At 49.9% G+C, this 13,698-nt stretch overlaps 2 protein-coding genes across 7 annotated transcripts in view; one reads left to right on the top strand and one right to left on the bottom strand.

Annotated features, from left to right (window-relative positions):
- LOC144120434 (putative RNA polymerase II subunit B1 CTD phosphatase Rpap2) overlaps positions 1-13,698 on the bottom strand; it is a 32,506-nt gene that overhangs the window by 207 nt on the left and 18,601 nt on the right. The window contains exon 12 of one of the 6 annotated variants that reach the window (XM_077652818.1): positions 5-4,198. The exons of the other annotated variants lie outside the window; for them this stretch is intronic. Coding sequence (XP_077508944.1) covers positions 4,093-4,198 — 106 coding nt within the window. The 3' untranslated portion in view covers positions 5-4,092. Of the gene's footprint in view, positions 1-4; positions 4,199-13,698 lie in introns of those variants that run through there. 6 annotated transcript variants of the gene reach the window in all.
- LOC144120435 (uncharacterized protein C16orf52 homolog B) overlaps positions 1-13,698 on the top strand; it is a 32,751-nt gene that overhangs the window by 13,880 nt on the left and 5,173 nt on the right. The gene's annotated exons all lie outside the window — the stretch shown is intronic.

Here is a 13,698-nt window from a genome sequence, read left to right as displayed (position 1 = left end):
TGAAGTAGGGATCAGAACCAAGCCAGCAAAGACAGAAACTGGCACACTTTCTCCAAGCCTAGTCAAGAAAAACTGCAAAATATTGTAACTGCCCTGTATAGACTCAAACAAAACAGCCCAGATGCAAAAAAATGGATCAGATATTGAGTGTCATTTCAGATACCTCCAGCATAGCTGACAGACTGAATACGTAGTAGTCAAACATTTAAAACACTTGGTAGCTCTACCATAGTAGCCAAAAATTTTAAGTGCACATAAGCACAAATCTGTGCTGCTGTTGTCGGCATAAATTGGAATTAAATTCAATAATTATAACACAGCAAGTGAGAATTTCAACATTGGTGACATTTAAATTTTGCTTTAACCTCTGAAATGCACAAAATATAGAAAGCTGGTCAATTCAGAAGCATTGATATTCCAAACTGGGAACATTAGTTAAAACTTCATGGAACCAGGAAAAAAATGTTCAAATTATCCAAAAGTACAAATTATTGAATGACCCAGAAAAACTGTCAAGAACAGCTTGCACCATGGTAAATTTATTTGATGAAATACAGGGCAATGGTTGCCTGATTTTGAGATGAGAATAGCGTGGCAATGACTATTGTTACGTTTCCATCAGTGCTTTATTGCACGCATACTGTCGGGACCAACGAAGCAGAACTGCTCCGAAACCATAAGGGCCCCCCACACCCTTCACAGTGCAACACGGTGGGGCTCCACCACTACTGCACCACACTCATAATAAGTGGCACCGTCCCATATGAGGAGGCTTCACCGTACGCAATGACACGTGATGAGCGTGCAGTTTTGGCGCACTGGAGGAATGGAACCACGCGGATGGAAGCGAAAAAAAAGAACATACCACTCGGCATCCGAAACGGTGTTAAGACGGGTTCGGTTAGCAGGCTGATGCTGGCTGGTTGAGACACCATCACTGCGAGCTGGCACAAAGCTCAGAAAAGAGAAACCGAAACTAAACAGTCAACCTGCTCTTCGTCGTCATCACGCCTGCCGTAGCCTGCATGTCAGAGGTGCGTGAACAATTCTGCAGCATGGAAGTCGGTTTTAAGTAGGGCTACTACGATGATCTCTTACTGCGCCTGTCATACCTGGACGCCTTCAATTAACCCGTGCAAGTCTGGTGGCGTAGGAACTAGCAAGCGTCTGATGCAGCAGACTTGCATGGGTGTTGGCCGGGACCAAGCTGGCAACTAGCAAGCGTCCGATGCAATAGACTTGCAGCAGTGTTGGCCGGGACCAAGCTGGCAACTAGCAAGCGTTTGATGCAGCAGACTTGCATGGGTGTTGGCTGGGACCAAGCTGGCAACTAGCAAGCGTCCGATGAAACAGACTTGCATGGGTGTTGGCCGGGACCAAGCTGGCAGTTCGTAGCCTCATTTCCGAATTAATGGAAGTCGAATAAATGAGCTAGTACTGCCAACAATAATACTTCGTTATATTGATGGCAGGAATCAGTAGAACAGTTTACGAAAATAAACAACTTGGATCATTCTCACTTCAGCACTGCACATTTCACACTCAGAAGTTTTGTACAACACATAAAAATGACTGAACTATTTCATGTGGGCCAAAAGGTTATCAATTTTAGCCACTTAGGCCCTACCAGAGGGAAGAAAAAAATGTTGCTATAGAGCTTCATCTTCAATAGAGCTTCATCTTCAAATTCCAGGACCTATTTCAGATGACGATGATCATATTTATGGCGCAAAGTAGGGGGTGTACGAATATTCAAAAATTTCAAATCGTAAATCGAATATCCTTCTATTTGATTATTTTAATGAATCAAACGTTGTATTTTCAAAATTATTCAAAACAAATCGAACACATTCTCAACTTTCTGAATAGTTTTCAAATAATGCAGAAGGTTCGAATAAGGCCCGCCGTATTTTTCTTCAAATCCAAGGCATTCAACACGCGATGTATGCAGACGACATCACGGTTTGGGTGAACCAAGGGTCCTGGGAGAAAAACAAGAGAGGCTACAGGAGACGGCAAACTGTGTAGAAGAGTATGTAAAGAAGAGAGGACTAGCCTGCTCTACGGAGAAATCCAAAACACTTGAGAGTAGGAAGGCACCCCACCAAGGCAGCACTCGAGGTGAAGCTGGAGGGGCAAACCATTCCAGAAAGGGACACAATAAGAGTTTTGGGAATGTGGCTGCAGGGGAGCAGAAAATGTAGCCACTTGATTTGACTGCTCAACAAGGCAGCGGAGCAGCTGAGTCGCATGATAACCAGAGTCTCCCAAAGGAGATATGGGATGAAAGAAGACGACACGCTGAAACTCGTCAGAAGCCTAATAGTCAGCCGGGTGACCTACTCGCTCCCGTACCACCCCATGAACAAGGGTGAAAGGGAACAAGTAGAAACAATCCTAAGGAAGGCCTACAAGACGGCACTCCACCTACCGAAGAACACACCGAACGAAAAGCTGCTACAGCTGGGGATCAGCAACACCTTCAGCGAGCTGGTGGAAGCGCAGCTTGGAGCACAAATAGACTCACAGACACGGCCATAGGAAGAGCGCTCCTGACGAGGTTAGGTCGAGGCATGAGTGGACGCCTCGATCGATCTGCTGACGTAACCGACGACATCCGTAAGACCCTCCAGGTCAGCCCTATACCGAAAAACATGGATCCGAATCTCCACGCGGCCAGGAGACAGGTGCGGGCAGATTACGTAGAACAGCATCTAGCCAAGCTCGAAAACACGGTGTACACGGACGCAACATTATACCCGTGGAACAGGAATTCAACATGCATTAGAGCAGCAGCCGTAGTGGTAGACAACACGGGCAAGCTGATTACCTGCACAACCACCGGAAGCTATAGGGTAGCTGAGGCGGAGGAGGTCGCCGTGGCGCTGGCGGCGGCTGAAGGCTACCGGAGAAACAAGTCACTATACATCCTTACGGACTCAAAAGAAGCATGCAGAAACTACACGAAGGGTAGAATCTGCAGAGCCGCCCTAAATATCCTCCGTAAAGTAGGGCATCTCAAACACAACACAACCCACAGGATAATCTGGATTCCAGCACACACGGGAATAGAAGATAACGAAAAGGCGGATAGCCTAACTCACGAGATCACGTACCGAGCTCAGCAGCCACAAACCCTGGGTCACCACTATACCGTTGAGATCGGATATCCGGAGATATTGAATTTTCACAGAGGAAGAAGGAGTACATACTCTCCTCCGCATAATTCTCTAACACAGCAAGAAGCACCTAGTTGGCGGAGGCTGCAAACGGGAACTTTCTTTAACTTACACATCCTACACAAAATGTGTCCTACACAATTCAGGGACACATGCCCGTGGTGCGGGGCAACCCCCACGCTATACCATATCACCTGGGAGTGCGAACGCAACTACACATTCCACCAACACAAAACCCCGAGAGCGGAGCAATGGGAGAGCTGGCTCAACAGCTGCGAGCTCACTGCCCAAAGGGCACTAGTGCAGCACGCAAGCGAAGCAGCTAGGCTCAGTGGAGCCCTGAAATAGGGGCCCAACCTTGCTGAAAGAGGTCAAGCGTCAACAGCGATGAAGATGAAGACCGAACCGCCAATCTCTTAAGAGACGTCAATAAAGTTTTTCTCTCTATCTCTCTCTCTTCAATGAATGTTCCAAGAACGGCCCACGATGTCCCCTTTGGTTTGCTTTCCTGCGATTCACCCTGCAGCAGCCTCGCCTCGAGGAGGGGCACACTCCATGACTATCCCTGTTAGTTACCGTAACTAACGGGGGGTCACAGCGACATAAGCGCATGTGCAGCATCACTGCCAAGCACGCGCGCGGGGAAGACGACACTCTCTCTTAGGCTGGGATCGTTAGCACGTACGGACCGTTCGGCGCATGCTCCGCTCTTCGCCATCGGGGCAAGAAAGTGGCGGGGAGAACGTTCTCCCGCATCTAGTCCCATCCGGCTTTGGAGTTTCCCCTTGCCATAGTGTGGACAAACGAATATTCGCTTGTAACCTTGCTTGTGAGTCGGGCGACCTCGATTCCTTACCGTGTTTTCTTGCTAGCTGGCGTTATTGCTGCTGTAGCAACAAATGCCTTGTTTGTGTCAGCCAGAGTGTCGTTCCTTTGTTTCCCTCAGAGCAAGGCCCGCCATGGTCACCGTGCATTCGGTAGCATACGCTATCATGGGGTGCGGTCCGGGCAGCTTTGAACTGTGTCAGCCGCGATTAAACAGGAAATACGTATTTATATCTCGCCTATAAACCCCACAATGCTGTGCTTCATCCTTCCATGAAAAGTATGATGGAGGTGAAGGGTTCAGTGCCTTGACTCAGTCTATTTGTGTGTACATGGCCTTTAAGGCTGAACAATGCGGCAGGACTCGGGCAAATCCACGAAAACCCTGCCTTCATGCTCGATCTCGGAGGCTCATACATAGGTGCCACCAGTCTCGTTTTCTACGGTGTGATTCTAGTGCCACCAGGTGCCCACTGGTTTTCTAACGGGTGCAAGGACTCTCAGGCCTGGTGCTTCAGCTTTTCTGGGGCGAAATGCTTGGCAAAAGTGTATTCGACCAAACAGAGCAAATAGTAATTTCCCTATACCTATAACTTGATGGTCTTAGCAGACAAGGGAGTGGAAAGAGCTTGTAGGCTTAACGCCTCAGGAGGGAAGGAACAAGACCACTGCTGCGAACCGACTCCAGAACAGAACTGCCAGCCGTGGCTGCACGAGCCACGGCCAGGTGCCGTCTTTATTGTCTTCTCCGGGTGGCGTGCGCTATCCGAATTCCCGGCGCCACCCAAGAGAGGGCGCTACAGGGCCCCCCCGCCTAAAGTCACTGGAACGGGAAAAGTACCGCATTCGTTTTCTCTCGCCGCCGCGCCGGCCGGCCAGCGCGCGCGCGTTCCCGATTCGTTCTCTGCGGTGACGCGGTCATTCCCCGCCATAAATGGTCCGCTCGCTTCTTTCTCGCGGCCGCCGGCACACAGATAATCCGGAGCATTACGTAGCACTTGCTCTTATGGGCCGAGATAAGCGTGCACAGGAAGCGGCGCTGGACCAAATATGGCGGCTGGTTGCGGTACTTTTCCCGTTCCAGTAACTTTACCCCCGCCTAGACTGGAAGTCGAAACAGACGAAGGGCCAGCGCTGGCACTGGAGCACTAGGTCAGGCAGCGCTGCGAGACTTTCCAGTGCAGTCTCCCTGTAAGCCGGCTTAAGGCAATCTAGGCCGACGGTCTCTTCAAGGCCGTTCTGCAGGTGGGTGCCGGTTTTCGGGGTGCGGCGAAGAATGCGGAAAGGTCCGTCGTAGGCCGATGTTAGTGGAGCTCAGACAGCGTCGCGGCGCACAAAAACGTGGGTCGAAGTGGCCAGGTCAGGGTGCACGAAAATGGTATGGTGGCGGGACGGACTTGGTGGAGTAGGCCGGAGGTCTTTCACGCAGTCCAGTAGGCGTCGAAGGAATTCTTGGGGCTGGGCTAGGAGCTGCTGGGATGTAGAGAAGTCTTCTGGAAGACACATAGCACTGCCATACACCAGCTCTGCAGCTGAGCACTGCAAGTCTTCCCGGATGACGGCCCTGAGACCAAGAAGCACAAGGGGCAAGGAATCGATCCAGGTGGCGCAACTGAGGCGGGCAGCTAGGGCGGCCTTCAATTGGCGGTGAAGGCGTTCCACCATGCCTTTGGCACACGGGTGATAAGCAGTGGTACGGCAATGCCTGGTGCCGAGAATGTGATTAAGGGAAGCAAACAGGGAGGACTTAAACTGGCACCCACGGTCGGTTGTCACGGTGCCAGGACAACCAAATCGAGATACCCACGCAGAAATGAAGGCGCGGGAAACAGTCTCTGCGGTGATGTCAGGAATGGGGACTTCCTCCGGCCAAGTGAAGCGGTCGACCATGGTCAGGATATAACGGTAGCCTCGAGACACGGGTAGAGGGCCCATGATGTCGAGATGTACATGGTCGAAACGACGGCCAGGTGGTAGGAAGGCTTGGGAAGGCGTCTTGGTGTGACGACCGACCTTGGTCGTCTGGCAGGGCAGACACAGGCGCGTCCAAGCGCGCACATCAGCATTGATGCCGAGCCAAACATAGCGCTGGGTGAGAAGGCGCTGAGTAGCCCGAATGCTTAGGTGGCATATGTCATGTAGAGAATGGAAGATGGGGCGACGTAGTGAAGCTGGAACAAAAGGGCGGGGAAGGTCTGTTGACACATCGCACCACAAGAGCTCAGGCGAGCAGGGATGCGGCACAAGCCGTAGTCGGAGAGAACGAGGGTTCTCTCGAAAAGCGACGAGGTCATGGTCATTCTGCAGGGCAGAATAAAATGCGGCCCTGTCGATGGTGGGAGATGGAGTGGCTACCGCGGCTATACGAGAGAGGGCATCAGCGGCGGTGTTGGTGGCAACTTTCACATGGCGTATGTCAGTAGTAAACTCCGAGAGAGAAGCGAGCTGACGGAGTTCGCGTGACACGTATTTCGATGAGCTGGAAGGAAGGAAAAAAATTAACTTTAATGGAATAGGAGATGTCTGCCTGGTTGTCGGCCTGGCATGCTACTCCAGATTCGATGAGTTGGTGCGGAACATATATGCCAATGGCTTATGATTGTTCAGCATGTGAAACTGGCATCCTTCTACAAAATGCCGAAAGTGCTGTATGATGACGCTGTAGCGGGTCTCAGCAGGAAGTAGCTTCCAAGAGTTAAAAGACAATGGTCTCCACTCGGAGTTAATGTACTGCTGTAAGACGGCTCCGACGGCCACGCTGGAGGCATCCACCATCAATCTCGTAGGGGCATTGCTGCGCGGATGGACGAGAAGCGCGGCGTTCGCGGCTGCTTGCTTTGTGGCAGTAAAGGCGGCCTGGGCTTCTGATGACCAAGAAATGGCGGAGGACAGGCCAGCGGTTGACCAGAGGAGGTCGGTGAGCGGGCGAAGCAGCTCTGCACAGTGCGGGATAAAGTGCCTGGAAAAATTAACCAGCCCCAGGAATTGTCGTAAGTGGCGCAGTGTTGAAGGCTGGGCATAATTCTCGATGGTCTGGACGTGGGACGCGAAAGGGCGGATACCCTCTGAGGATATGTGATGACCCAAAAACTTGAGCTCCGATGCACCAAAAACGCACTTGGAGGCGTTCACAATCAGGCCGTACTGCTGTAGACGCTTGAACAAAGCACGTAGGTGTTGCTCATGATCGTCAGGCATAGGGCTGGCGATGAGGACATCATCAAGGTACGCGCATACAGTCGATGGGCCCCGCGTGACCTCAGCCAAGAACCGCTGGAAGGTTTGAGCCGAATTGCGTAGTCCTTAAGGCATCCGCACGTGCTCAAACAAACCAAAGGGTGCCGTGATGGCAGTCTTAGGTATGTCGGCAGGTTCGATGGGAATTTGGTGATACGCCTTAACCAGGTCAACTTTGCTGAAAATGGTGCAGCCGGCGAGACGCGACGTAAGGTCCTGGATGTGGGGTAGCGGATAGCTGTCGTGGACAGTCTTGGCATTCAACGCCCGATAGTCGCCACAGGGACGCCAGTCTCCGGGATCACGCTTGGGCACTAGATGCAGCGGAGACGCCCACATGCTGGGCGACGGGCGGATAATGCCGAGCTGCAGCATGTGGTCGAACTCACGTTTGGCGATAGCTAGACGGTCTCCAAACAAGCGGTGCGGTCGAGCAGCTGCGAGTGGACCCCGGATGACGATGTGGTGTGTCACCGTATGTTTAGGTGCCTGAGTGAGGTTGCATGGCTTGCTAAGCTCCGGGAAATCCGCCAACACTTTTTCAAACTTAGAGGAAGGTATCAGTGTGCGGATGCCCATGGGAGCAAGGTCGGACAAGACTCCCAAGATGGAGAGATGAGTCAGACCGTCAGTAAGGCGACGATGCCGCACGCTGACGTCCAAGTCGAAATATGAGAGGAAGTCGGAGCCAATGATCGGGTGACGATCATGTCTGCGATGACGAAGACCCATCGAAAAGTGCGGCGAAGCCCAAAGTCGAGGGTAAGAGATCGTAGTCCGTTCGTGGCGATAGACGAGGAGGCGTTGGCAGCACGGAGCGACTGCCCTGATGACTTGGAACGATCAGCCTTACTCAGTGGAACCACGCTGATTTCCGCGCCCGTGTCCATAAGGAACCAGGTGCCGGAGAACTTGTCAGTTACCATAAATAGGCGGCTCGGATGACTGGCGGGACCACACGTCGCCGTTAGTGATCCCGGCGGACATTGCCCCGGCCACGAACAGGGCGGTGTACACTTCGTGGCCCGGTGTTGAAAACACCGGTGGTAACAGCAGAGAGACGGAGGGCTGGGACTCCGAGCTTGACGTGGGTGCAAAAGAGCGCGATGATCGAGACGAGGAGGCCGGGTCTCTTGGGGTGGGCTGCGGAGTGCGGCGACTAAGATGGCCAGCTCATCGAGACGTGCCTCAAGGTGCGAAATCGCCGGGTCTGTAGGCGGCAAAACAGCAGTGACGGACGGGGAGGTAGCCACATGAACATTGTCGGCGAGCTCAGCCAGGCGGTCGAGGGTGACGTCACCAGCCGCCGCAAGGACGGGGCGGATGGGCTGGGGAAGGCATTGGAGGAAAAGCTCTCGAATCAGCGCCGAGTGGTTGGGGATATCGCGCTCCCCGAGAAGCTGTCGCATCTGGTGCAGAAGCTGGGAAGAGCGCCGGTCGCCAAGGTCTTCCTCGGCAAGGAGCTGCTGGAGGTGGGTGCGTTCTGATGGCATAAATCTCTCCAGCACCTTGGTTTTCAGGTGCTGATATGGTGTAGCACCCATGGGGCAGAGAGAACGTCGGAGAGCTCACCGGCAACGTCAGGAAGAAGGCTCGAGGCGACATGGTAGTGCTGATGCGGGAAAGGCAAAATTGCGCCTCAATCTGGTGGAACCAAACTTGCAGGTTCTGGGGCCAGAAAGGTGGGAGGCAAACCTGCAGTGACGAGACATCCTGCGGACATGAGTCCTGTTCCGTGAATGCTGCGGGATCGGTCATTGCTCGTCCTAGGTCACCAATGTAGGCTTAACGCCTCAGGAGCGAAGGAACAAGACCACTGCTGCGAACCGACATCAGAACAGAACTGTCAGCCGTGGCTCGCGAGCCGTGGCTGCACAAGCCACGGCGAGGTGCCGTCTTTATTGTTTTCGCCAGGTGGCGTGCGCTATCCGGGTTCCCGGTGCCACACAAGAGAGGGCTGCTACAAGCTGCTTGTTATTAAAGCCCCTTGATAATTTGAAAGTAGCGACACTCTCCTCCGCACTGCGCTTTCCTCCTCGATTCTCCTCGCGCGGCGGCTGCGAGCTCTGCGCACGACACGCTTTTTCTCCTCGGCGCCCGCCGGCCGACCGCAGCAGTCAGCGAAGCGAGTGTTTTTGGGCCAGCTCTGCGCTCCAGGAGTGCACAAAATCTTTGAAAAATTGCAAGAAAAACATTGAGAATGCCGAAAGTAACGTTCATGAAGAGAATGGTTTCTTCTTAGAAGTGTGTGAATGGGGAATACTGACGTAAACAAAGCCTTCAGGCGAGCTCGGTACTGCAGACATTTAAGTCACATGATAAGGTGTTTTAGTTTGTGCTCCTGATTTAGTACTGCCTCTGACTTTGTCTGTGTTTGTTTTTTTAGAGCGTGAACTCTGTCGCCGCAGTAAAACTTCGGAAAACGACCTGGGCTGGTGCTCTGAACTTCAAGATCAGAGAAGGTCAAAGCGGGACTTAGTCTGTTTCGCTACTGTCAAGCTACGAGTCTAGGCATAGTATATGTCCCGTGGTAAACCGTGAGTTTGGATCACTGGTTAATTATATATTTATTATGACTAATTACTGGAAGCCAAATTAACTGATATTTAGTAAATTGCAATTAAAACCCAAATTTGCGCTGCAGCATCGAGTCATATACAGTTGGAAAACTTAGGCCAACTGTAATGGCACCGTGCTAGTCAGCGATCCACATTAATCTGCGTTAATTATTTAATTTGCTACAAAACCAAACAATGAGCTAGACGATGAAGCCACATACCGTATAGCACAGCACGAGACAAAGAAGGAACAGGAGAGACACGACGCTTTGTCTCGTGCTGCGCTGTTCCTGTCGCAAAATCATGCACCAACCAGCCCAACTTTCCACCTTGCTAAAGTCATATACCGTTGAAAAGCTTAGAATGAATGCAAATGCTCTGAATTAGTTTACGATACCTATTAATTAGCGTTATTGAGCTATATGCAATCAAAACCACCCTTTGCATTGTAGTATCGAGTCATATACCTTTCGAAAGCTTAGGTTCAGTGCAAATGAGGTGTGCTAGTTATCGGCCCGAATTAATTAGTGCTGAATATTTAACTGCTGTTAAATCCTAAATTTGCGCTATAGATGGAAAACTAAGGGCAAGCGTAAACGCGTTATGCTAGCTGGCCAAACTTAAAGAAAAACCTCACAAAAACAGAGCTAACATTCTAACTAGGCTTAACACGAAATGCTTCGAAATGTTTTTCTTTGCTTTTGCATTTAATTGCGCACTTTCAATGTGATCAAGGAGCGCGGACAACCATTCATCGAACATTATTAGGCACTAGTGCCAAGGAAGCGTAAGAATATACTCGGTATACCTATGAGAGAACGCATTGTTATCTCCAGGCAAGATGAACGCCTCTCGGTAATGTAATATTATACTTGACACTCAAATTTCGTTCCAGTATGTAGTAGGTGATCTAAAGCTGGTATTTTGATTAGGCATCACCTAAAATGTATCATTAAAGAAAATGAGAGCATGATCAGCAGGGTGATTTATTATCGCGCACGCAAAAGAACCTTGATTGACAAGATACACGTAACAGACGGCAGTATCACATAATATTCAGCATCCACGCTAGTGTAGATAAATGTGCTATGCAGTATTGATGACAGTTGAGAAAAACATGCTCAAGGAAATACAACAGTGGTGTATGTCATAGCCCAAATCAACATCATTTTGTACATCTATGCAGCAGTTTCATGCAAGCGAAAGTTAATGGACAATGGGATCTTCGGCTAAAAGACTGTCTGTTAAAAATTGCCTATTTGTTGTTATAAAGACGATGCTACAGGTGCAAGAACTAGCACGTTTTGAGCCCAGTCGCTATTTCCAGAGAAGATGCAATGCTCAAATGCTTTGGAGATTCGTTCCGTTCTGGCCTCGCATGCAAAATAACCTAAAAACGAAGCAGCAAACAACCCTCGAATGATGCCTTCCAACCAACGGTGTCAACCATTTTTTTATGACGTCGTGGTTAATCCTTAAAATGAGTTGCCGGGCGAGTTGGTATTCCATGCTTACATTCACAGCGCAAAGACGAACACGGACACGAGGGGAGACACCACAAAGCACCGACCTCAACAACGTGAAAATCCCCCAACGAGAATATATATGGTATCATTAATACCGCATAACCATCATCAGGCCGCTTGCTGCTGTTGTACGCGCAACAGCACACCATAGCGCTTGCACGTTGCGATAAAAGCACGGCGCTGTAATATTCGCTCGCCGAGCGTAGGAGAAAAATAGAGCGGAGGAAAAATTAAAACACAAGCAATACGCCGGACTTGCGCGTTTCCAAGGGCAACGGCAGGGAGACCAATTGTCGCTCAGGAAATCGGGCGGAGAGCTGACCCTCAGGGAAGGGGCGAGCAAGGGGCGAGGAGAAGGCGAGGAGGTCGCACGGCGGCGGCAAAGTTCAATGGTTGGCGGTACTTTCATATTATCAAGGGGCTAGGGCACACATGACAGAAGCAACAGTCACCAAAACCAAGGAGCACAGGGGATCTTTTGTTTTTCAATTTGTGTTTTTCATCAATGGGAGATTAATAAAAGCAGAACAAAAAACAACCACATGCTGCCGGTGGGATCCAAACCCACGACCTCTGATTTCACAAACAGTGCTTTGCTAACTAACTAAGCTACGGCTACAGTGACGGCTGTCCAATCTCCTGCTTTCAGGGGTGTTTATGTATGGTGTAACCGAACCTTGAGTGTGTTCACCAATGCTACCCTCGTTCATAGCAGCGGACGTAGTACGTCCTGTATTACCTCGAGTGCCAAGCAGGAATGTGATCAAACGGTGAGGGCAGAAGCTGTGCGAGAACCCTCTTATGCCACCTATGGTATCAAGGCTGCCAGATTCGAGGCCCTCGTTAAACTATTCAGCAGACAAGGGAATAGAAAGAGGTGCTCGTTATGGCATACATGACGGAAGCCAACAGTCACTGAAACCAAGGACCATAGGAGATGTCTTTTTTTTTTTTAATTTGTGGTTTTCATCAATGGGAGATCAAGTTAATGTAGTGAATTCATGTTGTGACCCATTAATGAAGATTAGTGTTGAGAGTCTTTTAGCAGCTGTAGCTGTAACTTCATAATTTTTAAACTTATAGCAGTAAACAGCAGTGCCAGAACTATTGCATCAATGTTTCGCATGATTGCTTGTTTCGTATCAATATTCAAACACGTAGCAAATTTTAGTCCTAATATTTGATTAGTTTTTTAGCTACGCTATTCGTATTCAATTCAGTTTGGAAAAAGTACTATTTGCACACCTATAGCGCAAAGGCAGCTTTGGCCAAAGAGCGCCATGGCACAAGGTGGCCTTCATTACACAAGCTGGGGTCAAAGACCGATTTCCCAAGCATTTCACCACAAATAAGCAGAGCACCAGGCCAGAGGAAAGCTTGTACCACTGTACCACCGATGGGCACCCTGCGGTACTGGGGATCGAAGTCAGAACCTCCCACATGCGAGGCAGGTGCTCAAACCATTAGGCGACCGCTGTGGTATACTGCATCTATGTTTAGTGCGGAAGCAGAATGATGCTAATTTGGCTTTTCTAAACCTTGTTCCAAGGGTAAAAGGCTCTACTGTCTTGCAGAAAAACTAGAGAACCTGAGTTAAAATTGTGGCTTTGTCGGTGAGCACAGTTCATCGATTCTTTTTTTCTTTTCTAAGCCACAGACAAAATTTCGTACCATGTGGTGCAAGATTTAATTAACTGGCAGTGTCCGAGAGAACAAACTTTCTCCCATGAGCTGATTTATTAATTTTTATTTAAACACACTACAGCTACCTCTGCACAGTACAAGAATTGCCTCTGAATTCAGTATATTTACAGGGGGCACTGAGGGCAAACTGCAGTTGGCCTGCATCGGTAGCATACTATGATCTAAACACAAAGAGACCACTCTTGCCGAAAATGAAGCTCCTATAAGCTAGCAAAGATTTGGTTTATGGTTTATGGGGGTTTAACGTCACAAAGCAACTCAGGCTATGAGAGACGCCGTAGTGAAGGGCTCTGGAAGTTTCAACCACCTGGGGTTTTTTAACGTGCACTAACATCGCACAGTACACAGGCATCTAGATTTTTGCCTCCATCGAAATTCAACCGCTACGGCTGGGATCGAACCCTTGTCTTTCGTGTCAGCAGCCAAGCGCCATAACCACTGAGCCACTGCGGCAGCTTATAAGCTAGAAAAGGCAAAAAAGAAAAATACAGGTGTTGCCATCACCACCCGATTTCGGAAGCAAAATGTGAGCATAGACACCGAATTTTGGGTGCGGATATGAAAGGCTACACCATACCGCGATTTCACTTCAAAACGACAGTAACCGGTCCTTTTCGTAAAGATATCACAAGTTTGAATCAACCGCAAGAAGATTTTGAAATCCCAATT

The sequence above is a fragment of the Amblyomma americanum genome, chromosome 2 (assembly GCF_052857255.1).
Source record: "Amblyomma americanum isolate KBUSLIRL-KWMA chromosome 2, ASM5285725v1, whole genome shotgun sequence".
Lineage (NCBI taxonomy): Eukaryota > Metazoa > Arthropoda > Arachnida > Ixodida > Ixodidae > Amblyomma > Amblyomma americanum.
Note: the sequence above shows the minus strand (reverse complement) of the source record. Positions and strands in the feature narration are given on the sequence as shown.